This window comes from Mangifera indica, chromosome 17, assembly GCF_011075055.1.
Source record: "Mangifera indica cultivar Alphonso chromosome 17, CATAS_Mindica_2.1, whole genome shotgun sequence".
Classification (NCBI taxonomy): Eukaryota; Viridiplantae; Streptophyta; class Magnoliopsida; order Sapindales; family Anacardiaceae; genus Mangifera; species Mangifera indica.
Genome location: NC_058153.1, coordinates 4,897,602 through 4,923,239, shown reverse-complemented (window position 1 = coordinate 4,923,239; position 25,638 = coordinate 4,897,602). Strand labels below are relative to the sequence as shown.

The window sequence follows — 25,638 nt, the reverse complement described above, 5'->3', positions numbered from 1 at the left end:
GTCGTCCAGATCTGGGCGACGAAGGGTCATCCTTCGTCGTCCTTTGTAGTCGGAGATGGGAGATCGGTCGAATGCGTCGGGCGTCGATGGTGGCCGGAGAAGGAGCAAACCCCAGGGGTGAAATTAAACTTTTCAAACTTTGAGGATGGGTTATTATTAGTTTTTAAAACCTGGAGGGGGGAAACGGTAAAATTTAAAAGTTTTAAGGTTTTAAATAGCAAATGATGATTTTACCCCTGTCTCTAACTGAAAAATTGGACGGCAGTTTGGTCACGGGTGGAAAAACTGGATTTTCATCTGCCGTGGGTGCCAATTTGAAAATGCATCAAAAGTTGGGTGGGAAATAGTACTTCTCCCTTCTTTTTATTCTGTTTCTGCTTGACAACTCAACCCCGTGGTAAAAGTTAAAACGTAATCTGCTATCGCGTCAGAGAGAGTGGTACTATTATCAATATAATTGTAGTATCATCAGGCCTAATTATTTTACCATCCCCTCTCCTGCCTTGTTGGTACCTGTCCCTTTTTTTTTTTTTTTTACTTTAGTATAATTTTACAGTTATTGTCTGAACTTTTTTTTTTACTTTTAATCTTTCTTTATTTTACATTTTTGTATTTAGTTATAAACTATTTTTTACCACCCATGATTTTAAAACTCAAATCAAATAAGTCAGTTCAACCAATTGGCCTATTAACCATTAGTTAAATTGATTTTAATTCATTTAAAAATTAAATTTTCAATTAAACTACACTAAATCAGATTAAACTGTTCAAAATATTTGGTTAGATTGAGTATAAAATTAGGGTTGATTTGATCAACATAAAATATTATTTTTTTTCAAAAATCATTATGAAAACTTAAATCCAATATTTTATTTATCACATTTAAATATATATATATATATATATATATATATATATATATATATATATATATATATACACACCATCAAATTAAATTTATTTTAATATTTAATAATAAATTATACAAGATTTTTTGAAATATTATTTTTGAATAATTAATCGATAGTCAACTAATCTAATCATCGATTAGACCAAACTATTTTATCTATTGGATTGATATTCAATCCAGATATCTCCAATTTTGGATTTACCAAAAAAAAATTAACATATTAATCGCTGAATTCAAATAATCTAGATTTATTTATTTTGGATATTTACAGTAAAAAAATAAATATTGACTGATAATTAATCACCATCACATGATACGTCGTCGTCTCTTCCTTCATCCTCATATATATAATTATTTTTAATTTTTCATATAAAGTATTTATTTCTATCATTTGTCAGTTTTTATCACCATTACTGGCCACTCTGTATTTTTTTTTTTTGAAGCTCCCACTAAAAATTAAAAAAAAAAAATCCTCGAAACAAAATCCGTTTAGAGGACCCGACTAGATCCAAATTCTCTTTACCTGTAAATGTTTTTGCATATTTTCATCGATTCATCTGTGAATTAACCTAAAACTTCCACCCAATTCTTCCCCTCAAAATTAGGGTTCCACGATTCTTGCATAATCCCTCCAATTTCCCCTCAAATTAGAGGTTTTCTTTTCGTTGAAGAAATGTATTAGATCATGAGCTAGATTTTCGTCTCTCAAATTCGCATCTTTTATCGTTTTCTTTTTTTTTAATACTTTTCAAGTGTATGAAGATTTGGTGCTGCTTGTGCTTCACCGAGGACGAAGAAGACGACGATAAGAAGAGAATGACGTTAATCGATGACGAATCGGATGGTAGTATCGAAGGTAACGAAGAAGTGCAGATGCAATTTGGGCTTGCTTTGGACATGTTTGATGAGCCGTTCCCCGACTTAATCGCAGCGTTGCCTGAGTCTGATGACATGGGTCCGCATGTGAGGAGGGCTCCCAGGTGGCGCCCGTTGATACGCCAGCCTAGGCGGTATGAGGGCGAGTGTAGTAGTAGTGGCGTAGGCGATGGCGATGGGGGCTCGGATCTTGCAATCGACGACTTACAACATAAGCGGGCCAAAGTGTTTTCTACTTCTCCGTGAGTCACTCACCTTCTCTGTGTTTATAACTTTTATTGTTAGTATAAAATTGTGCTGTTTTACTGTGATTCGAATTTAGTGTTCGGTATGGTTATCTGTGTTTATCCTTAGGGTTACGAAATTGTTAGGGATTTATGTTAGAAGTGTCAGTGATTTTTTTACTGGGATAATCTGATATTCTAAGAAAAAAGTATATATATATTTTATTTGCAGCCGTGATTATGGAACAGAAATGCTTTCTGACCCTGGAGGTTCTAGTTCATTGCAAGACAAAAATTGTAATATTAGGATGGGCTCTTTGGTCTCTCCCGCTAATGAAATCCTGTACCACAATTATATTTGGAATAATACCAGTGATGAGAGTCCCATTGACCCTACTGGTGGAAAAGGTGATGGAAAAGAGAATGATACCTTAAAAACAGAAGATATTGAAGTCCGGATGGATCTCACTGATGACTTGTTGCATCTGGTAGGAACATTTGTTTTTGATGATTTGTTGATTATGTTTTGTTTTTGGTTGTTCTTAGTTTCAGCTTGTGTTCTCTACCTTTCCCCCAGGTTTTTTCTTTCTTGGACTATGCTGATCTTTGTCGGGCAGCTATTGTTTGTCGGCAGTGGAGAGCAGCTAGTGCTCATGAAGATTTTTGGAGATGTCTAAATTTTGAAAATCGGAAGATATCTATAGAGCAATGTGAGTTTACTGAATGCACCCTTGTTAAACTGCTTTCTTGGTATTTCTTTTCTTTTTTTAATTCTTTTGAGCTTGTGTGGGGATGGGAGCATTTGGAAATGTAACTTAGAGCATTGAGTTGATGTTCTTGAGAAAAGTAGTATTATTTAAAGCTTTTTTTAAGTGAAATTATAGTTGGGGCCAAAACTGTATTATGTAACCATTTAGGGGCCTGTGTACCAATAATTTTCACAATGTCCTTGTGAAACAAATTCTTAAAGTGGAAATGATTACTATTTTTTAAATCTGATAACATATCTAGTGGCATTTTGGAAAGTATTATATATTTGGTAGTAATATAGGGAAATGTTGAAATCAGTGAAAAAACTGTTGGTGCTATTATGTGGAAATGTTGAAACACATTTGTCAGGCACAAAATCACTAGTGGGACTTTCTAGAAATGATGCTTGCATGTATGGGCTTACGAGGGATGTGGTGGGGCTTTTGAGTTTGTGGATTACTTGGTTGCCTATGTTGGTATTGGATATGGTGGTTTGGACAGTAATGGTGTAAGACTGGAAGAGGACGAGAAGAATCAAAATATAGAATGATCTTAGTCATTGTTATGGTTTCTTGTGTTTTTCTGTTTCTTTTCTTTGACTATTATTCTGTTTCTTGATTGAAGAGTGAGGGTTTTGTGTGGATGAGGGTTTTTGAAAGAGGAGTGTCGCTGGGATAGATTAGAAGGAAAACAAAGATAGGTCTTTGTTTCTGGTGTTTTATCCTTTTTATGTAGAAGAGAATGTAAATGTCTTTATGAGGTTTTTTTTTTTTTTTGAGAATTTTTTTTTAATTAGTGGAGAGTAGTATGCTGTTTGTCAAATCTTATTTTTGCAAAAACATTGCCAAATGCTTACTTCAATTACATATCAGATGCTTGGAATACTTTATGTAGACTTTGTGAGACTTATAAATTGACCAGTGATAGTGAAGCTGCAAATTTGTCCAATCCTCTTGCATGTGTGGACTGACTGTCCTTTTCTTTCTTCAGCAGATATACTTTCAATTTGTTCACAATGCTCCTCTGCTTCTTCCCACATATATTTTTTATTATTTCATATTTTATTAATGATTCGATTTACATCAAGCAAAAAATGACACCTAATTAACAAATTGTTAAGTGCTTGCATGCTCTTTCTAAGGAATAATTTGTTAAAATTCCTCATGGAAATTGAGTAGTAAGTTTTAATGGGAAATGGTATATTGATTTACAACACTGATTTGTAAAAGCTTCATAGGAGGGTTATAAAGAACTAATTATAGGAAGGTTCTAGGTAAATGAGGCTTGGCACTTTTGTGGTGTTAGTGTGGAGCGCTGATTTATAAAAGCTTCATAGGAAGTTTATAAAGAGCTAATGATAGGAAGGTTCAAGGTAAATGAGGCTGGGCACTTTTGTAGTGTTAGGGTGGAGCTAGGTTTTGTGAGCTTCATTAATTGATTTAAATAGCGTCTTTAAGTATATATGTTCTTGTGTTGGTAGCGGTTGATAGTTAGTTTTCCGGCAGTATTCTTTTGTGTGGTCAACTTCCCTTGAAAAATATCTTTCTCAATTTTCTGTTTCTTGGAGTCAAGAATTTGTTATAGCAAGGGTTTGGGTCTTCATAGGAATTTTTCAACCTTGTATACTCTATGAAGGTAAGAACAGTTGGTTGAAACATAATCACTGTGTCACCATTGATACTTGGGTAATCCAGGTTATGTTTTTTCCATGGACAACTGCAGAGTGCATTGTCACTGATCAATGAATTTAATTTTTTGGCTGGACTGCTGTTTGGGAATTTGGAATAGTGGATATTCTTGCAACAAGTCAACATATGATTGCTCATCAGTGTTCTACGTATAAGAAAGGTGGTGTGAGTATTATATTTTGTGTTCCTTTTTAGAACACTTTAGTCTTTTTTCTTTTTTCGGTTGTAATTCATTGGGTCATGCAATTATGGTGAATGAAATGTGTGAAGCGAGTTGTGGATGAAGTGTGGTTCCTATCTTCTCTATGTTATAGTAACACTGGAATTGCAGGACATTTTGTTCTTTCTGAACCCATATTGGGAGGGTTCATAGTTGAATCCTGTATATTAAGATATATTATGTCATGAAAGAGCTTTTTCTGATGGGAAATCATATTTCTATAATATTCTCTTTTGGAGCTGGTTAGTTTATTTAAATAATTGAGTGATTCTTTAATTCTTCTCTTGGTTTTTGTTGATGACATGTTCATGCTTTTGTTAGTTATTCTACATATACATCCTAATCAAGTCTTTCGTTTCTTATAAAAAGAAGCTCATTAATGTGTGAGAGCTGGGAAGCATTGAAATCTTGCAACAATGGAACAGTTTTACATTTTTGCTTGGTAAAAATTAAAAAAAAAAAACAATGGAACAGTTTTTACCACATCTCATGTGTTGTATGTTGTGAATAAACTATTATCCTGTATCAGTTAAAGAATTTCCAGTCACTTTTGAAGCTGGGAAACTTCCAGTTACTTTTGAAGTTATCGAATTTCCAGTTGTGAGATCTTTTCACTGCTGGATGCCACCTTTTCGTTTCTTTTTTCATGCAGCATTTCTAGCTTTCCTGGTTGCTGTTGGTCTTAGATGATAATTTTGTAGATTCATGGTTATTTTTATTTTCTTTTTATAATCTACTACGCCCTTTGCGATCTTCTATTATATTTTTATTATTTAAAATAAGTATGGATGTATGTTTGTTGGCATTTTCCACCATCTGACCTGGGTATGGATTTTGATTTGGTATTTAGAGATTGATGCAATAGTGACTTTGCTAATGCAGTCATAAAAAATCTATAGAGTGCTTCAGATTTTGTAGTTTTACGCAAGGATTTGAAAACTGGACCGGCTAGTTGTGGTGATTAGACCAGGATTCAGAGGCAAGTCTGGTCTGAGCTTGTGTCAAAATCGGGGTGAACCACAGTCCAACTGTTGGAACCCTCTTTGTTCACGGTTTGACCAACGATTTACCCTGGTCAAACCCTTATGCTGATGTCAGCATAAAAATGTAATTTTTTTTTGCAAAGGTTGAAACTCAAACTTAAGTCTCCTTTGCTTAAGCGGAAAAGAACCACCAGGCTATGCCATATTTGATTTATTTTTTATTAATTTAAACTATTTTTTGTATTCTATAAGGAAAATGTTAAAATTTTCAATTGTTGTAACTTGAAATAAACACTGCATCAAATGATTTAATGTGTGTATGCCATCAGACCAAGTTCACTTTTATGCAATTCGGATTTTATATTTAATGATTAATTATGTAAAATTGTTTTGAATATTATTTTTTAATATTTATTTAAACAATTCACTGGTGTGACCACAATCCCGGTCCAACCACAGGTTGAACTGGATAGGCCCCTCCATCAGGTCAACATTTGGTCCCTCTTTGAAGACGATAACTTTATATACCTGATTTCAAACATTGTTCTTCACTGACTTTATGCAATTATACCATTAAACTTTAGTTATGGTTTAAAATCTACATGTTACAAACATTTTAGCCATGGCTTAGATAGAAGGTAAATCATATCTAAGTTGCCACTTCCTTTTTAAGTATTTTTTTTTAAATAAATTTAGAGATAGCTCTAATATCTTTTTATTTCTTTCGTTTATTGTCAAACTTGTGGCCAAATTAATCATTTGTCATTGCATTTTTAGTTGAGGATTTATGTCGCCGATATCCAAATGCTACGGAAGTGAATTTATATGGTGTCCCTGCTATGCACTTGCTTGTCATGAATATGGTATTTTTGAGGTATTTCTTTTATTACTTTTGGTATTCCGTTGTTGTTATATGAATATTCATTGCCTTGGATGCTTAATTATTATGAAATCTTTTTTTGTTCTTAGAAATCTTGAATCCTTAACTTTGGGGCGATATGAAGTAGGAGATGGGTTTTTTCATGCTTTAGCAGATTGTAGCATGTTGAAGAGATTAGATGTCCATGATGCTACTCTTGGTAATGGTGCTCAGGAGATACTGATAAACCATGATCAATTGTGTCATCTTGAACTAATAAAGTGCCGAATGATGCGTGTATCCGTAAGGTGGAGCAATTTTATTTTATAGAATTGTCAATTGTTGTCAGTGTTGTCAACATCTGTGCTAAAAATATCTTTATAGGTGCCCACAACTCGTACATTTGTCCTTGAAACGGAGTAACATGGCACAGGCGGTTCTTAATTGTCCCCTTTTGAGTCTCCTTGATATAGCTGCTTGCCACAAGCTTTCTGATGCGGCCATTCGTTTAGCGGTTACTTCATGTCCTCAATTAGAAAATTTAGATATGTCTAATTGTTCATGTGTGAGTGATGAAACACTTCGTGAAATAGCACTCAGTTGTGCTAATCTTCATTTTCTCAATTCGTCGTACTGCCCAAATATATCGCTTGAGGTCAGTCATTATGTTATAGGTTGTTGGCATTTTTGTTTGTATTATTTGGATGTTCCTTTACTTTGACACGCTTCCTTGTTTCTTCTTTGAAGTCGGTAAGGCTCCCCATGTTGACAGTTCTTAAGCTTCACAGCTGTGAGGGTATCACGTCAGCTTCAATGGCTGCAATATCTCATTGTTATATGTTGGAGGTTTGTATTCTCATGCGTTATATTTTAGGTGTTTCCCTATGGTAATTGCATTCAACTTGTCAAAATTAATGCCATAAGTGTTTGCAGGTTCTGGAGCTTGATAATTGCAATCTTTTGGCATCTGTTTCTTTGGATCTTTCTCGTTTGCAGATTATAAGACTAGTACATTGTCGCAAGTATGCTTGGCTAATCTGTCCAAATTTTTCATTTACCTATTCCTTGTCCCAGAGGATTTCCTCAATTTTTGAGTATCTAAAATTTTATCCTCTTGATCAATTTCTATTTCCTCCGCAGATTTGTTGAATTGAATTTGCGGACTATCATGCTTTCATCTATAAATGTGTCAAATTGTGCTGCTCTCAACCGTATAAACATCATGTCCGACTCTCTTCAGGTATGTTTTTGAAGGAGACATTACATCTGTATTGTCAGTTCATTAATGTTATTAATTGAGAGATTTCTGAGTGGTTTGTGGAAAGCAGAAATTATCCTTGCAAAAGCAGGAGAACTTGACAACATTGGCATTGAAGTGCCAGAATCTGCAAGAAGTGGACCTTACAGATTGTGAATCGTTAACTAATTCCATATGTGAAGTGTTTAGAGACGGTGGTGGCTGCCCCATGTTGAAGTCTTTAATTCTTGATAATTGTGAGGTTTGTGAATTAGGCTACTTCAACAATGTTTATTTTACGTTGTTTAATGTTCCCATGTTCGGCATATGCATGGAAGATGCCTACATACTTGATCATGATGTCCATCATAACTTTTTCATATTATAATTTTAAGACTGTTACTGCTAAACCCAAAAGCTTAGACTAATAGGTTACGGCTTGAGAATGATAATAGAGCTCGGACAGTACCTGTCACATGCAAGAATTGATGATCAAACACAACTATAATCACAACAGATATACAGTACCAAAATTTAATTAATTACAATAGGAAATTGAAATACAAGTCCCCTCGGTCAACCTGTCTTTGATACCATTAAAGCAAAAGCTTAAGCTGGAGGTATGCGCTACCAATAAATGTTAAATTCTGGTAATTTTCTTCAGATTTTTTTTTATTTGAAGAATATGATTTTGCTATTATTGTTGTGCCTTTATTTTTTATGGATGTCTTGATGGTCTATATGCATGAAGTGCAGCCTTCTGATTTTTTTCAAGATTTCATCGTTTCTGAAACTTATCCACATGAAAAAGCTGGTTGGTGTATTAGAGTTATTGTCTTCATGATAATTTGTATTGAATATTTTCTAAAATTTTTTATCAAATAAATAAATGTCATTACTGCAGTTTTGGGTTAAGATAATCTCAGAGTAACCTTGTTACTAAACTGGAAAAAACTGTGTAAAACCTTACTTCACATTAGCTGAAAGTTGTTATCTAATCAGCATTGAAGATGAGATTTGAAAAAGAGAGATATATTAGGCTTGGGTGGGGAAAAGATGCACAAAAGATATTGGTAGAATGAAGCTGGTCAAGCTGAGCTGATATGATAAGTCCACATGCTAAATTTAAGTTTTCAGAGATTTTCATGCACCATTGTCGGTGATTTTTTATATTTTGGTTGCACTGAGTGTATCTAGTTCCCACTTTTGTGCTGCACTGAACAGATTTACTGATTCTATAATACCACTTCTAATGACTTATCTGTCATGGTTTCTGACTGAATTTTATTTTGTCCAGGGCTTGACAGCAGTGCATTTCTGTTATACATCTTTAGTCAGTCTCTCTCTTGTTGGTTGCCGTGCTATCACATCTCTTGAACTAAGATGCCCCAATCTTGAGAATGTCTGTTTAGATGGCTGTGATCATCTTGAAAGAGCATCATTTTGTCCGGTAAGTGAAAATGATTGCACAGTTGCCTTGCCTGCTTGAATACATAAGATAAATTTCTGTTTGTACCTTTTGTTCTAGATTTAGTTCTTCAGTGGTTTTAGCAAGTTCTGTGAATTGATACTTCTAATATCGGTACTTATAATTCCCATATTTAAGTCACTTGTTAATGAGCAACAGGATTATTTTAGATTTGGTGAATGTTGAAATCAAAATTGATAACAATTTCAATCAATTGATTGGGTCCAAGTAATGCTAAGAAATGAAGATGTTCTTCATTTTATCTCTTTTTTGCAGGTTGCTTTACAATCGCTCAATCTGGGTATATGCCCCAAGTTGAAGTCACTTACTATTGAAGCATCAAGTATGGCGGTGCTCGAGTTGAAGGGATGTGGTGTTTTGTCAGAAGCATCCATTAACTGTCCTCTTTTAACATCTCTTGATGCTTCTTTTTGCAGGTGTTATATATAGTATCTGCTTTTGTGGTTCCTTTTAGTTGTGCTGTGATTAACATCTTTTTCTTTTCATATGCAGTCAACTTAAGGATGATTGCCTGTCTGCAACCACTACTTCATGCCCACTGATTAAATCATTAATACTTATGTCATGCTTATCCATTGGTTCTGATGGACTTTACTTGTTGCAACCGCTTTCAAATTTGACTATGCTTGATTTATCATACACTTTCTTGACAAATTTGCAGCCTGTTTTTGAGTCTTGCTCACAACTGAAGGTAATATTTTATTTGCTTGTTTGTAGATATATGCATGATTCTGCTACTGATATGTGATCTTTTATCACTTTGTATACTAATGGATGTGGGCCAGCACCAAGTTTATGCTTTTAGCTTTTTCTGTTCTTCTCATAATATGTGTTTCTGTGATATAGACTATCTTTTAATATTTCTTAGTCTGTTTCAAATATGGGTATGGTTTACCATCTTCATTTTAGTAGAGGATGATTTCATGGTAGTTTGTAGATCCTGGGTATTGTTTTTGTATTGTTCAAATATATTGGAGATTTTTCTGGTTAAGTCTGATGTCATCATCAATCCTCTATGGGCAAAATCCAGAGCCTCATATGTTCAGTGCCTTGTCAATTCAATCGTATTTGTGATTTAGTTGGAAGACTTTTGAGTTTAAAATCTATTACCCTTTAAGCCTTTTACTAGAGGAGGATTTTGCTTATGTATCAATGTTTTGCCTTCTTTATCAAATACTGTCTAATAAAACAATACTTAATTCACTTGCTGAGATTGGAGTTTCCTTGTTTCTTATTCTGCATCCTTTTATGCTCTTATATTAGCTCGTAATCTTCTGTTCTTCTTTAAGGTTTTGAAATTACAAGCATGCAAGTATCTCACTGATACGTCATTGGAACCTCTTTACAAGAAAGCATCACTCCCAGCTCTTCAGGAATTGGACTTGTCTTATGGGACACTTGGCCAGTCGGCTATTGAGGAGCTTCTTGCATATTGTACTCACCTCACTCATGTTAGCTTGAATGGTTGTGTAAATATGCATGACCTAAATTGGGATTCTAGTGGTTGTCATCCTCTGGAATCAACTGTAGATGGCTTATACGGGATTTTTTCTCATGAGAATGTCCATGAATCAACGCAGCATACTGACCGTTTGCTGCAAAATCTCAACTGCGTAGGTTGTCCAAATATTAGGAAAGTTCTCATTCCACCCCAGGCACGCTGTTTCCATTTGTCATCATTGAACCTTTCTCTGTCTGCCAATTTGAAGGAAGTTGATGTTGCTTGTATCACTTTGTGCTTCCTCAATCTGAGGTATGCTTTTTACCTTTCTCTTGGTTTACCTTATCCTTTATATGCTCTATTAGTATTATGCACTAACATTTTGTGTGATTCAGCAACTGTTGCTCCTTGGAAGCATTAAGGCTTGCTTGTCCAAAATTAACAAGTCTGTTTCTTCAGGTATGCAAATTTGCCTCCTGTAGTGAAAGATCATTTATTTTTCAGACTTGTCTTCACAAATGGACTTCTTTGTGGTTTTTGCTTTGGGTGATTTATTTGACGATGCTAGATTCCCTTTACGCATTGATTGTCAGTTTAGCATAAAGTTCATTGATATGGATTAAATTGTGTTCACTTTCTGACAGATTTGTGTTCTATCAAATTGATGTGATTAAAGAATCTAGGCTATTTTCTTTCTGGTGATATTCTCTCTACACCCATTATTCATCAGGAAAAGCAGTTCTTATCTTATCATCAGTGTGTAATTTATGTACTTATTTGCGTTATTTTAATACAGCCGTATTTCAGTCATTATTAAGATTCATTCATTGCATTCATTATTGTTGATGGGTGCTCTCGATATTTTTTTTTCACTGCATCTCAATAAATTGCATGATACTGTTCCCATTAACACTGTTTCTTAATCTTGTGTTACAATCGGGGGCCTCAATTAGTCCTGTAACATCAATGAAGAAGTGGTTGAAGATGCCATATCACAATGTAGCATGCTTGAGACTCTAGATGTTCGTTCTTGTCCAAAGGTGAGAAAAGTTGTGTATATTTACTCGGTAATGGTTCGTGGAAGTAAAAGAAGTATTTACTCAATAATATTTTTTACGTAGATATGTTCAATGGGTCTGGGGAAGTTACGTGCAGCATGCCCTAGTTTGAAGCGCATCTTCAGCAGCCTGACACCTGCATAAAGACAAAATGATGAAAATTTTTGTTTGTTTTAGTATTTTCCACGGCAACTAGCTTGATATGCTTGCCAGGATCTACTATCTGTGTTATTGTAAATGGTATCATCTTTTCTGTTGTCAGTTTTATTTTTTCCCCCTTTGTTTTTATTATTGTATGGGTATTATTTGTGGCAGATGTGGCTGTCCTTATGTAACAGCACCAATAAATGTTTCATGTTCATTATCATTGTTTGTTATCTTCACTGGTTCTTTTTTCCCCACATCTTTTCTGGGTAAGTTTGCATTTCATAGATGTTCTATTCTATGCCTTATCGTCGAAGTTTGTTGTCTTTTTATTATCCTTTGTTTCTTGGTGCAAGTTGGCTTTTTTTCATGGCTTGGAAAGTTGAATTATAGTAATTGAAATTGCAAGGAAATGTAGGCAAATAAGTTCTAATTGTGTGCTTCAAATATTTTGGCTTCGTTTGATGAAAACTGATTAAAAATAGGCTTACATTGATTAAGTGAATTTTAGAATAAATCCTCAATAGCGGCGTCCTTCTGATGGTCTAGTGGTAGCATAGTACCCTGCCATGGTAGCGGCTCGTGTTCCTGGTTGGTGCTTGTAGCTTTATTTTTTATTTATATTTTTATCAGAAAAATTAATAAAGTATTAGAGAAGTTCATAAAATTAATGAAATATTAGAACTTTAAAAAAAAATGTTTGAATTCAAATCTTTGTTATGTTAGCAAAATAAATAGTGGTAAAACTTTCGTATTCATTCATACTATGATAAGAGTGAACATTATGCAACGCTTAATCCATTTACCACCTGTATATATCATCCCTCACAAAAGATAATAAAGAGACTTGATCAGTCACCAAAATATGCAGATGAATCTACAGTATTGACTCTAACTTCTTAATTTCTGGATCCAACATTTCCCCTTCTTCCTCTCCATTTGCGCGTCTATAAGCATCAGCCATAGCTTTTCCTTTATTTAACACTTCAGAGGGGACAGTTTGAAGAAGACTGTAAAGAGAGAACATAAGAATCTGAAGCTTGTCCAATGAATTCAGTGCTTAGAATCACACTTTTCATGAGGGCTCAAAAAAATGAGCAAACAAAGCACTACCTGTCCAGTGCACTAAGAGCAGTGACAATCTTTGCCTTCATTGATTTCACGGAAGTTTCTCCTTCATTTCTAGACGCACGCAGAAGCAATGAATCCAGATCTTCCAAGGCCCTTCAAGGGTAGATAATTGGGTCAGAATTTGATTTAATACTACCGCTATAGAAGACACCACTACAGCAGAGGAACCAAAGGATGAAATGACAACGGTTTAGTGCCCTTCAAGTTGCCAACGAAGGGCTCCAACTTGGCAAAGAAATTACTAGGCATTCCTGAAAGGGCTGAATGATGTGACTGATCATTATTGAATGGAGAGGGTGAAGATTTGAGGACCATATTAACTGTTGGGACCACTCCCAGTTGACGGAATTACCCTATCCACTGGAACTATCCTAGTCGTCGGGACTACCCAAAAAGTAAGGCACTTAATTGAATCCTTACTTTGTTTTTCACATTTTCACATCTTCTTTGTCATTTACTAACATCAACACAAACAATTTGTTTTTACAGAAATAGTTGCGATGAAATTTCTCATCGCAATTAAAGCAAAATCCTTTCTCACGTTGTTCGGCCATTTCAACAACAGTGAGCCATTTGATTGGAATAGAGGCCCTATTAGTCATGCTTGGACTATTTGTAACCTGTGGAGGGGCTGGTACGAAAGTGGTTTTGGATTATTTCCATAACTCAGTTTATAGCCCCCAAATTTACTGCCTCCACTGTTAATCTTGAACTCCATTCATTTTGCCAGATCAAGTGCTCGCATGAAAGACTTAGATTATAAGGTTCTCACCTCCCTCCGTATATCAAGTCAGAGGCCCGATTTGAAGCAACTTTGGAGAAATTAATCTGAAATGTTAAAAATCTAACTTGACAGATCTTCAAAATGGTAATGAATATCCAACACTGTCGAGGTTTGAACCAGTTTGGATAGCTTCCCTCACGTCTCTGTACTCCAATGGTCCAAACTAGACTAGCAACCTCCAAAAAAAGACTTCCATAATTGGATCTGTTTGTTCATGTGCATCCCTTGGTATTAGCTGGGAGTTGGTCCATCCATATGGAAGGAAGAAATGGTCAGCCTTTGTTCCTCCGAAGTGTTATGATATTCGAAAAACTACTCAGCCTTGAAAGTCCAACCAAGTGGATCTTCCCCGCTGAACTGAGGCACTTCTAGATGCATCACTTGCATCAGCCCACCACAATTTTGACCAATAAAACAATTCAAGTTCACTGGTTCCATCTTCGTGCTGCCTTTTCCTCGTCTACCATCATCTTGTTACACGCACTTTGCTCAAGTTGAGCTTCCACGATTGCCAAACGCACATTATCTCCTTCATTAACCATCTAAGTTTGTCCAAGCATTTCTCCTACTTTGAAACTTGACTGATACATTCATCTACTGACTTTACAATTGCTCGCATTCCCTCCGCCATTGTAATAACGACTCTCAACAAGAACACCAAATAATAAGAATTACCGGCAATTTGACGAAGCCTGCAACTCTAGAATTCTAGAGAAAAAGACTGTTTGGGTAAAAATTCTCTATGTGTCTTCCCATCACTAGTCATTCATTAATATTTCAATATAGCAGATACTGAACCAATGTTCAAAAGACGCTTGTCACTAGTCATGCAATCAAATAATGGAGAACAAAAGTAAGAATACGATTAAGCGCCTAACTTCCAGGGTAGTCTCAATGAGTGAGGTAGTTCCATGACTAAGGGTAGTCCTAGCAACTACGACAATTATTGTGACTAAGGGTAGTCTTAGCAACTAATGGTCCCCAGTTCACTATGCACGAATGTCTTCTCACAGTCCATCCAATACTAATCAGCCACATCATCCAACCCTCTCAGGAATGCCAAGTAATCTCTTTGCAAAGCTGGAGCCTTTTGTTGGCTACTTGAATAATATTGAGTCTTTGTTGTTTTGTCCTTTGGGTTCCTCTATTGCAATGGTGTCCATAACACATTGTATACAAAAGCATCCAAGGCTTTCATGAAAAACAACAAAATTTGAGGTAGAACAGCTAAATGGGACATAATTGCTTGGACAGATATGTTGACATGCTAACTTGGTTGACTTTATGGATAAACAAACCTTTGCTTGGAACATTGAGTCACATTGTAATTAGTGATTGTTACATCAACACACAATTATAAGTACATTGATGCAATTAAGAACACCACATTATAGAACAAAACCATGAGTTGCAAGGAGATGATAAATTTATGATACCTGAGACATTGGTCAACATCATTGAAAGCAGATTTGCCATTTCCAGCCTCTGAAGCATACTGTGCTACCTAAAGTTCCGAAGAAAATTTCCAAACCTCAACAACTCATGTACACAAAAACTGCCATAAAGCAAATCAGAATGAGAATGTAGAGTGGAACTTTTGATATTTTATTCCAACATACCCTCTACGGTGAAAACAATCTTTAATATATCATTATAAGATTTATTGTTGATATAAATGAATAAAAAGCTCATACAAATATTAGCTTCCCATAAGTGTCCTGTCAATTAAGTTCCTCAAACTGAAAGCATAAAATTAAAGCAGAAGTTTCCACACAGTAACATGTATCTATTCTCATCTCTCTCTTTCTTTTATGAACCAAAATTGTAGACTTTTCATGATTAGAGCGTTTCCATAAAAGCTTTTGACCAACTAAAAGACTGCAAAAAGAACTCTTAACTTTTTTCCATTAAGCATGTGATAAACAAGGCTGTCGATGGTAAATACAATCCACAAGTCCATTAACTGAGAGCTAGGGTCAAGGACAATTTTTTTTTTAAAAAAAATTATGGTGATACAAGTATAGCAGAAGAAATTGAAAGTAAATTCAACATAAAAAATATGCAAGCAATATAAGAAAGCTTCAACTTACAGCACGAATATTTACACGTAAAGATCCAGCTGGGCCAGAACGTAGTTGCGAACGGCAGCTAGCATATTCTGGCTTATCAACCTCCAGAGTTTTCTCTATAGTAGTCAAAAGAAAAGTATAAAGTTTAAGTACCAACAGAAGATAAAATATATATTATTTATATAATAGCCATTGCCAGGAGAGCACAAAAATGTATATCAAATTATACATTTGTTGAATAGTTGACATCATATTTCAATAAAGAATCATCTTCTTAGATAAATAGATGATTGATGAGTTATAGATACAAAAGCATCGATAATTATGTACAATACATGCCAACAGTAGCATCAAATTTTGAATAATAGCTAACATGCATATTTAACTGTAGGACAAAGGAAACATTGAATTAGAAAGAAAATAGATTACCTAAGTCCTTAATCTGAAACTGTGTTAGTATAACAGGGGGCACATAAACCTGTAGTGGGTCAAGCTTTTTCCTGTGATTATATATAGAACCAAAAATTTAGTTGTAATTTGTAAATCTTTCAAAACACAAGATGATTGGATGAATAAACAAGGCTGAGTTGGGGCCCTAGAGAATCCCAACAAACATCCAAGAAAATTGTAAAGGAAGTTAAAACAAACTCAAAATTAAATAAGTATATTTACTATGCAAGAAAAGAAGAAATCCAAAATTCCCTCATTTCACCGCCTTGGTTGTGCACAAAAGAAGCAGTTTAACATGATATTCAAAACATATGGAGAGACATCGTGCCTGGTAAACCTTCATTTTGTTCAATACACATAATGGCTCCAACATGTGGAATTTAGAACCCACAAGTAGTAAGACAAAGGTAATAGCTAATATATAAAGTTTTGGATACAAGCCTGAGAAGTGAGGTCCCTACTGAAATTTTAAACATATGAGTTACCCTGCATTATTACCATAACTCAAGCAAGATGAATTAACTGAAAATTAGAACATGCCAAGTCGTTACTTTTTCACATATTTATCCCATAAGCCGCCTGCATTAGCATCTGCAACCAAATCACCAATAGTCAAATTCATTGCCAATATATGATTCCATTTCTTTTCTACAAAATATAAAACAGAAAACAGTAAGTAATTTACACCCTTTATACAAATAAATTATCTGGGTAAATAGTAAGTGCGTTTATAGTCTTGGCATTTTGGAGAGATTTTTGGAACTGTCTTTTAACACTGTTAAAAGTGTTTTTATAAGGTAGAAAGTATTTCCATATCCACTTCAAGATTTCAAAAAGTGATTTTTGGAGAATAATCTTATGGGGGCACTTTTCTAAACAAACAAATTTTATAGTCTTTAAGCATTTTGAAGCGCTTCCAACAAATGCATTTGGTTGTTCATTTTATTTTATTTTCCTCCATTGATATCGCTTAATATGAAACTCATTAAATCAGTTTAAAAAAGTATTAGATTCCCCAATAATTATATAAAAAAACATAAAAATAAGAAAATTTCCATAAAAGCCTATGAGTTTAAACTAAGCAATCTCAAGAAAAAAAAGAAAAGAGATTAATAAACACCAGGTGTTTTTTCAAAAAGCAGTTTTAAATGATTCGATAGAAACCTATTTAACTCAAAAGCACTTTAAGAATTCAACTTCTAACACAAACAATTACTCACAATAACATACTCCTTCAATAAACTATCCTAAATTCTCAATTCAGTAAATCATTGAATACATGTCCCATAGTCCACTACCATCTTAGCTACCAAAAATTACACAATTAAGCTTTGTTTGAATAATGCAATTACAACACAAAAAAAAAAAAAAACCTGAAAAAGTCAGCCTTTTTCGAATCGGCATCTAAGGTAACGAAAAGGGAAATACTTATATCCATCTTCGTTTAATTATTCATTCATTCATTAAATTAAAGAAAAATGGAAGAAGGAAGTACCATTAGGGAGAAAAAGCAAGTGTGAAAGGGCGAGAGAGAAGGAGACCAATCGGCGGCTCTCCCGCCATTCGGGGCGTGACAATGCGCACCTCATTAGTGGCCCGTTTGACTTTGCGGCAAGAGGGAGATGGAATGAGAAAGTGAAACCAAAAGGAGTGGTGCTACTGTGCAGTGGAGTGCGTAATGTTGCCATTCCGACAGAACATGAAAATTTTTTAGACTATCTTAAGCGACGGGAAAGACAGTCTACACCGCTCAGCTCGGCTCCGCTCTTATCCGTTTGTTTGTCTTCTTGTTAAAGATCACCACGTCATCTTGTGTGAAAATTAAGATATTAATTTAATACGCTTTTTCCTTAATTAAAAAAATAAATATAATTGAATATAAATTATTAATCCCTTATGCCTTGGCATATAAATAAGTAATGTGTATAATTGATAATAATAAAAAAAATAAATACGATATTATATGTATTTATCTTGTATATATATTATTATATAATTAAATAACTTTAAATTAAATATAAAATAATATTTAATTATATAATAACACATATAAATATGTATATATTTATGTATAAAAAATAAATAAACATAATGTATAGATAGTTAAATGGATTTCCTGAGAGGATTGCGGTGACAATGCAGGCCGGCGTACTGAAGTTAGAAACACAAAGCGAGTGAAATGGTTAACCGTGTGGGCTGCCTTATGAAAGCCACATGCTTTGGAGATGAAATGTCTTCTCTTTTCTTTTCTATAGCATCCTTCGGAGAAGGAACTTATGACTGGAAGTGTGCCATTGACAGTTTCATTCAGTTTTGTTTCCTTCTTAAATTTAACAAATTATCAGAAGCCAAGCCAACCTTTGATTCCTGGAACACCGTTTTAGTTGAACACTCTCTCTTCCCAGCCGTGCAAACATTTTAGCGGTTGAAATCTGATCAGTGTCTCAAATAAGTTAGAAAGATTACACAATTCATTTCTGTCCTGGTGTTCTTTCTTGTTATTGAAAAGAGTAATACAACGAATAAACACTACCCCGGGGTGTGTATAGTCCGATTAAGTGCGGTTTGAAAATTTTTTAAAATCAAATTAAAAAAATACAATTTAATTCGATTTGGATTATGATTTAAATTTATTATATTCATTCATTTGTAAATATATATTATTTAAAAAATTAATTGAATTATAGTTTTCTAAAATATAATATCAATATGTAAAATAAATATAAAATATATATAATATACATATAAAGAAAATAACAAAATAAATATAAAAAAATTACATACGTAATTATTTATTAAAAAATTTTGTCAAATATAATTATATATATGTATTTTAAATAAAATGCGGTTTAAGGTTTTGGTTTAAAAATCACCCAAACTAAAAACTATTTTTCAAAAATTTATCAACTTAAACCAAATCATTTTATAAATCAAACCAAACCAAAAGTGTAATTTTTAAGCAATTCAATCTGATTTTACAGTTTGAAGTGAATTATGCATACCCCTAACTAACCTAATTGACATTTAATCAGTTAAAAATATTATCATAATTAGATATTATTTTATATCTAATTTAAAATTATTTAATTATATAATAATATATTTATATCTGTATTTGTGTTTGTACCCGTTGTTAGGTCAGGAAGTACTACTATTAAGAAATGGGTGTCCCAAAACAAGCCAGTGAACAGCTGTGCTAAAAGCACACACAGCACACTATTCTGCGGGAAAAACAAAAACCATAGTCTAACAATAAGTGGCTGACAAATCAAAGTGAACGAAAGGGAAGAAAAAAAGATGAAGAGCAAAAATTTAAGAAGAAACTTACATCAATTTCATAACCAAAATACTTATATCTAAGCTTTCGACAAGCAATGAAAAAATTCATAATACAAACTGCAGCCATGCTGCTTAGTTCATCATAGAAGTTTTACACCTCAAAATCACAGCAAGAACCAAAAGAATAACAAAGATGCCACCAGAAGAGCCCCCGACTCTGTGTATCCAGTAAGGATCAAACCTGGAAAAGCTCTCGTCCAAGCAAAGGGACAAGGCTATGGCCAAGATGAGCAGTAGGAGCAAAAGAGGCAACCAGGCATCAAGATTCAAGGGTTGGTCTTCGAGTTCCAAGTCACTTGCCGGTCTGTGGTTGATATAGAGAGGTGAAAGCACAGCTAGAAGGGTCAAGCTAATAGCCACCAACCTTTCACATGAAGAATACCTGCTACTCCCGCACATGCATGCAGCTGTTGACTCCATTCAGGAAACAACTCTCAGGACAAGAAGAGAAGAAACCACCCTTTATTGCTGTTTAATATTGTAGGTTCAGCTATGTTCTGCTAGAAACCGCAAAGTGGGAACCAAATTTAATTACAATTTGCCACCCCAGAATCTATAGCAGTTGATTTTGATTTTACCTATCCATCCTTCTGCTAAAACCCAGAAATCATTTTAAAGAGGTTTACAATGATTTTCACAATTTCTTGAAAACTTCTGGTGACATGCCCAGGGTGAATAGTTAAAGAGCTAAGATCAACCACTAGGAAGTTGTTATGATCTTTGCTGTTCAGAGAATGTCACAATCCTACTACTATGAAGGAGAGTTGGAAACAGGGCACTCTCTTTTTAGCCCATCATTTCTGGGAATCATTCCAGATTATGTTCTGCAGAAAATTAAGGTTGGCTGCTTCTTCATGAAGCTGTGGCCTCCACTTTTGTATTGGATGGATGACAATAATGTAAAATTCTCCATTAACTAAAATATTAATTTGATGCTGGCTCCATAATTGTTTGGAATCCGATGCTTTCTGCACCTGGTGAATTCTCAAGATTCTTGTGTTATCGTCATGCTCACATAATTGTAATTACATTGCAGAACATATACCTAAAGTTCCCTACTTTCCCAAAGACAAAAACACCATAAATGCCATTCAACGCCACATGTAATTCACTTCTACAACTTTAGTTCATGAGTTTCTAATCTAATCTAAAATGGTATTAATACTAATAAAGCAGCCTAATTTTAAATTCCTATATCCATTTTTGAAAAACATTCTAAATTTGAGATTGAGTGAAAACAAAATAAACCATCCTACACTAGTTTAAGGTAACAACAGGCATATTAAAACTGCACAATTTTATGACTCAAAACCTTCATTTGTATGTTTCCAAATAACAAAGTAAGACGATACAAAACACCAAGAACCGTGCCATTTAAAAGAACACATAACAATTACCATATAACAAAGAACTTCCACAATTTTACAGCCAGTGGAGTCAGAGAATACTACCAGTTGTAAAAAATTATGAGAATACACACAAGGTACACATCTTAGGCAAATAGTGTAACGACCTAATTGACATTGCTGGAACTCTTTTCCTGGCTACCACATAGCCTTCTCAACCATTTCTGCTGTGTTATAGTGAGATGAGTAAACCTTGGAGCAAATGAAGGACTTAGCGGGGTGGATCCTGCTGCAGGAAGCTCACAAGGAAGTGCAGCAGCAGTGCTAGTAAATGCGTTTAGAACCAGGAATGCTAGAATGGGAGAGAGATCCAATGTCCCTCCAAGTGGTGGAATGATTCCGCGGAATATGTTCAAGTACGGGTCACACAAGGTGCTGAAGCAAAAACATAATCTCCAAATGTTATAAATCCACCAAATTGAAATGAAACTGGGAATCACTACAACCATATCACAAAATACTATGGAATTCCTAAAGTTATCTGTGTGGATAAATAAATATCAATGTCAAGCCTATATGAAAAAATCTAGAACACCACCACAGTACTACATCATCTATATCACCATCTACTAACACATCTGAATTTAGTCTCTTTCATCTAACTTTAATTTGGCTGTGATTAGTAGTAACTAAATACAATTTAGACTCGGCATACATTCGTTAACTTGTGATACCACATCAGCAATAAGACTTAACTCCATGTACATTACAAGTTTTGCATCTCAAGTGATATCAGATATAAACTTGAGATTCTAATGTTACCACATTATGAAAAAAAGATTCAAAATACTAAGCCAGATTTAAGCTATCACAAAGCAGAGCATAGTCCAAAATAAGAGTTGAAGTTGAGAGTGGAAGAAAATTTACCTGAGAGGACTAACGATGGCAGGAGGAGAGTTGGGGAACCAGGTCAAAACAAGGCGAACAACCAACAGGGTGTTGTATAGGTTGAGGAAATTCAGGATCCCATTGGCCACCACAACCCCCGCCACGGAATCACCCGGTAATACAGCAGCGAAATTGTGATTTGACAAAGGGTTTACCCTTATGCAGTTCCTGGAACGAACCTGAGGCAAATTTCAACCAAAAATTAAAAAAAAAAGCCATAAAGGTCAGTCACAAATCCCAACTTCGCAACACAGAACTAAGTAGCTCTTGCCCACCTGATGGCAGAAACTGTGAAGTTCGGAAGATAAAGAGTGAAATTTTCGGATGAGTGGATTCTGAAAGGCTAATGATTGAATAAATGCGAAAAACTTATCGGCAGTAGATATGATTAAAGTGTGAGGGTGAGTAATGATACTTGGTTTGGGCAAGGATGGTCTGAAAAATGGGTGGGCGAATGGAGTTTGCAAAAAAGCTGAAGAGAGAATTATAGAGTTTGGCATTGACTTCTGATTTTCTCTACATTTTCGGTTCTCTGTGGACGACTCATTCGGAGCCATTTTTTTTTAATGTGAAAAGCTCGACACTAGAGTGGAAGGAAAACTGAAGAAGATAACGTAGTTGAGAATTGCGATAGGGGAAGACTGGACAGATAATTTCTACGTGGCACTCATAAAACGAGGCGTTTTGAATATCCTAGCTAAACTAGGAAAAATAATTTAATTAATCTAATTTAATAAGGGTTAAAACTATAACCAACATTTAATAGATTATACAAATGCGTTTAGTTGAAATTGTGAAAGTATATGAAGATGATTTGATCACTATGGACTGAATTTAAATTATCCAAATATATAAAGATGATTTGATCACTATTGATTCAACTAAAAATACTTATTACTTCTATTAATGTTAGATTCGAATCGAACTGGTTTAGATTTGAAAATTAATTCAGTTCAATTTAACTAAATTCGAATTTGTTTATTTCGAATATGAACTGAATTCAAAGAAAGAGGTTTAACTCATAAACTGGATACATATTATTAATGAGACTTTGCTTTCGATTAGGTGATATCAAATTGTGAGAGAAATTTTGGGTTATGAGTATACATGTCAATTAGGGTAAGTCAAATAGAGGCTAGGCCCATGAGCTTTTCAGGTAGCCTATCATTGTTGAGAATTTTAAAAAATAAAAAAAATAAGTAAATAGCAGTTGACTTATGCAACAAAGGGAAATCAATTATCTTATAGTAATTTTTCACCACAAGTAGAAGGTTTTTTTTTTTTAATTTTTTTATATAAATAATCTAAATTTTTTCTATTTTCTAATTTTATTTACAAATCTCTAAATTTTAATTCTTTTATTATATTCTCAATTTTATTTTTTTTATCAATTTTTTTTTAAAACTGTCTTAATTCATAAATAATAATTCTCTATATTTATAATTTTATTTTTATTTCAATTTTATCATTAAAAATATTACAAATAGATTCAAAATCAAATAAATTCGATCTATTTATATAAATGATATGATATATATATATATATATATATATATATATATATATATATATATATATTTCATCTATTAAAAAAATTTAAGAAATTAAAGTTTTATCATATTTAAAAATGTCACAATTTTTCTCTTACTCAACATTTTAAAAGCAACAATATTCCTTATAGAGTTTTTTCTTCTTCTCTTCGATGATCATTTGTTGTCTTTAACTGTCAGTCGTATTCTCTCTTATCTTCTCTCTCACTCCAATCTTTGGTCCTCTTTGTCTAAGATGAATATGTGTCTGATGAAGACAATCAGAGATTGAAAGAAGAGTGATCGGGAGGGAGAAAGAAGGTGGGAGAGAACACGGCCGATGGCTAAAGACAATGAATGGTCACGGGAGAAAAAAGAAAAAAACTTGAAAGAATAAACATCCAATATAGTTAAACAGGCGTACTTATTGGGTCATGTTATTTTGAGAGATCCAACCTTTTATCAATATCAAACAAAAGTATTCTTTTGAGAGAATTTAATTAGCTATCAAAATGATACACATCCATTATAGTTAATCAAAAACAAGTTGCCTTTTACGCAAAGAAATGCCAGAGTGCCTCCCTCTTAATATTATTATTTGTACCAGACACGATGGGTCCAACTCCATATCTCAAATGATGCAAATATGTTCATCAAATCACTAGATTCTAACCATAAATATGTTGAGTTTGACGGAGCTATAACAGAAGAATAGAAGACAAAAATAATAAAGAACTCAATTGCTGAATAGATACACTGTGTTAGATGAATCTAAAGGCGGGCATAAGGCTAAGTTAGGCCAGGTCGGCTTGATCTCGTTGCAGTCTATCAAACCCTACATGTTGGGTTGAGCCGAAACTTGCCACTTGATAAGCCTTTGCATCAGGCAAGCTCAACAATAGTTTAGACCCTGGACACAACCCAAGACTCCCAAGATTGTGCCCTTTATGGGCTCTTAACAGACTGACATATATACTTTTACGAGCCAATTTACTAAATTATGATTTTTTATTATTTTTTATTTTTTATTTTGTTTAGAGGATCGGATTAAGTTGACCTCACAAATTTTATCTTACAGTTTAACACATGACCTGCCAAGTTTGTAGACCCAACACAACTTGCTTTTTTTTATATGGCCAAAGGACTATTTCCCACCCAAGGTATACTGTCTTTTTTAGTTTTTCTCTGTTAATTTTAAAAATTATATTTATCTAATCATAGATAATTAAAATTAACGGTTTTAATAGTAAAATTATCATTTTATTTGTATTATAAAAAATAAACATAAATTTTATTTTATTTTTCTCTCTTAAACCTTAAAAACTAATAATTTCTCTCAATCCAAGTGTTCAAAACAGTATTTTCCTTTCTAAGGTTTCCAATTTTCAAATTCAATTTTTTAGCATTGTTTCTTTCTCTCTGGTGATCTCTAGACGACGTCTCTTTCTCTCCAATAAGACCTCTTTCTGGTGGTTCTCTTGGGAATTGTCATCGATGAAGACTTTTCGTTGACGATAATTCCCAGTAGAATCATTAGAAAGAGGCCGTATTGGAGAGGAAGAGACATCTTCTGAAGGTCACCAGAGAGGAAGAAACCATGCTAGAAAATTGAATCTAAAAATTGGAAACCTTAAGAGAGAAAACGTTGTTTTTGAAAACTTAGATTAAAGAAAAATTATTAGTTTTTAAGGTTTAGATGAAAAAATGATATAACTAACGAACTCACTTAATTTTAACAGTTATAGATAGATAAATAAGATTTTTAAAATTAATAAAGGAAAACATGAAAATTTGCATACTTTGGGTGGAAAATAATCCCTTGGCCTTTTATATCGGGCCAACATGAACCGTGCCAAATTAAATTTTTATATTGGGACATCGCAAAATGGATCATCCTTTAAATAAACATAAACAGTAAATAATTACTGAAAAATAATAAATTTGTATATAATTGACTTTGAACTTAAAGGAAATAATCTCAAAAAACACATCCGACATAATATTTAACTTTTTCATGAGCTGAATACACAAAATAAATTAAAACCTTACAGTAATATAAACTAAATTATTATTTTTTTTATAATTAAAACTTTATTCAAATTTGTTAAACAGATAAATTATTTTTATAATCAAAAATTTTATTTATATTTTTTATATTAATAA

At 33.8% G+C, this 25,638-nt stretch overlaps 4 protein-coding genes across 10 annotated transcripts; 1 reads left to right on the top strand and 3 right to left on the bottom strand.

Moving 5' to 3' along the window:
• The first annotated feature begins 1,305 nt into the window (after window positions 1-1,305).
• On the top strand, window positions 1,306-12,136 carry LOC123201040 (F-box/LRR-repeat protein 15). Of its 7 annotated transcripts, none has more exons than XM_044616487.1 (18): window positions 1,307-2,028; window positions 2,243-2,254; window positions 2,300-2,498; window positions 2,588-2,720; window positions 6,429-6,525; window positions 6,621-6,818; window positions 6,895-7,165; window positions 7,258-7,356; window positions 7,444-7,532; window positions 7,651-7,750; window positions 7,839-8,009; window positions 9,045-9,197; window positions 9,492-9,652; window positions 9,729-9,927; window positions 10,526-10,989; window positions 11,073-11,136; window positions 11,631-11,717; window positions 11,799-12,136. In XM_044616487.1, exons 1-18 carry the CDS (start codon window positions 1,667-1,669, stop codon window positions 11,877-11,879), a joined length of 2,940 nt encoding a protein of 979 aa, XP_044472422.1. In that variant the 5' UTR covers window positions 1,307-1,666; the 3' UTR covers window positions 11,880-12,136. The 7 variants fall into 7 exon arrangements, with proteins under 7 accessions (XP_044472425.1, XP_044472422.1, XP_044472424.1 ...); XM_044616486.1 differs by having other exon boundaries at window positions 1,345-1,435; window positions 1,664-2,028; window positions 2,243-2,498; XM_044616489.1 differs by lacking the exon at window positions 2,243-2,254 and having other exon boundaries at window positions 1,308-2,028; window positions 2,384-2,498.
• A 478-nt stretch (window positions 12,137-12,614) lies between these two features.
• Window positions 12,615-18,119, bottom strand: LOC123201042. Its single transcript, XM_044616493.1, has 7 exons — window positions 17,809-18,119; window positions 16,865-16,904; window positions 16,293-16,363; window positions 15,885-15,979; window positions 15,231-15,298; window positions 12,993-13,103; window positions 12,615-12,889 (listed from the first exon to the last, which is right to left on the bottom strand). Exons 1-7 carry the CDS (start codon window positions 17,999-18,001, stop codon window positions 12,757-12,759), a joined length of 711 nt encoding a protein of 236 aa, XP_044472428.1. The 5' UTR covers window positions 18,002-18,119; the 3' UTR covers window positions 12,615-12,756.
• A 1,605-nt stretch (window positions 18,120-19,724) lies between these two features.
• LOC123200884 lies at window positions 19,725-20,072 on the bottom strand. Its single transcript, XM_044616264.1, has one exon. It carries the CDS (start codon window positions 20,070-20,072, stop codon window positions 19,725-19,727), a length of 348 nt encoding a protein of 115 aa, XP_044472199.1.
• An 860-nt stretch (window positions 20,073-20,932) lies between these two features.
• LOC123200036 (ylmG homolog protein 2, chloroplastic) lies at window positions 20,933-22,600 on the bottom strand. The gene is made up of 3 exons (XM_044615122.1): window positions 22,222-22,600; window positions 21,926-22,125; window positions 20,933-21,433 (listed from the first exon to the last, which is right to left on the bottom strand). The coding sequence occupies exons 1-3, from the start codon at window positions 22,501-22,503 to the stop codon at window positions 21,166-21,168; spliced, it is 750 nt and encodes a 249-aa protein (XP_044471057.1). The 5' UTR covers window positions 22,504-22,600; the 3' UTR covers window positions 20,933-21,165.
• Window positions 22,601-25,638: the final 3,038 nt, after the last annotated feature.

Bases quoted from the DNA above. Each gene is read 5' to 3' on its own strand.
- LOC123201040 (XM_044616486.1), top strand. From the start codon at position 1,667: ATGAAGATTTGGTGCTGCTTGTGCTTCACCGAGGACGAAGAAGACGAC. The intron at 2,029-2,242 runs GTGAGTCACTCA...TTTTATTTGCAG, and splicing joins AAAGTGTTTTCTACTTCTCC to CCGTGATTATGGAACAGAAA. The intron at 2,499-2,587 runs GTAGGAACATTT...CCTTTCCCCCAG, and splicing joins CTGATGACTTGTTGCATCTG to GTTTTTTCTTTCTTGGACTA.
- LOC123201042 (XM_044616493.1), bottom strand. From the start codon at position 18,001: ATGGCAACATTACGCACTCCACTGCACAGTAGCACCACTCCTTTTGGT. The intron at 15,980-16,292 runs GTAATCTATTTT...TGACTACTATAG, and splicing joins GTTTCAGATTAAGGACTTAG to AGAAAACTCTGGAGGTTGAT. The intron at 13,104-15,230 runs GTATCATAAATT...CTACCCTTGAAG, and splicing joins GATGTTGACCAATGTCTCAG to GGCCTTGGAAGATCTGGATT.
- LOC123200884 (XM_044616264.1), bottom strand. From the start codon at position 20,072: ATGGAGTCAACAGCTGCATGCATGTGCGGGAGTAGCAGGTATTCTTCA.
- LOC123200036 (XM_044615122.1), bottom strand. From the start codon at position 22,503: ATGGCTCCGAATGAGTCGTCCACAGAGAACCGAAAATGTAGAGAAAAT. The intron at 22,126-22,221 runs GTGGGCAAGAGC...AATTTGCCTCAG, and splicing joins TTCACAGTTTCTGCCATCAG to GTTCGTTCCAGGAACTGCAT. The intron at 21,434-21,925 runs GTAAATTTTCTT...TTTTTGCTTCAG, and splicing joins GCCATCGTTAGTCCTCTCAG to CACCTTGTGTGACCCGTACT.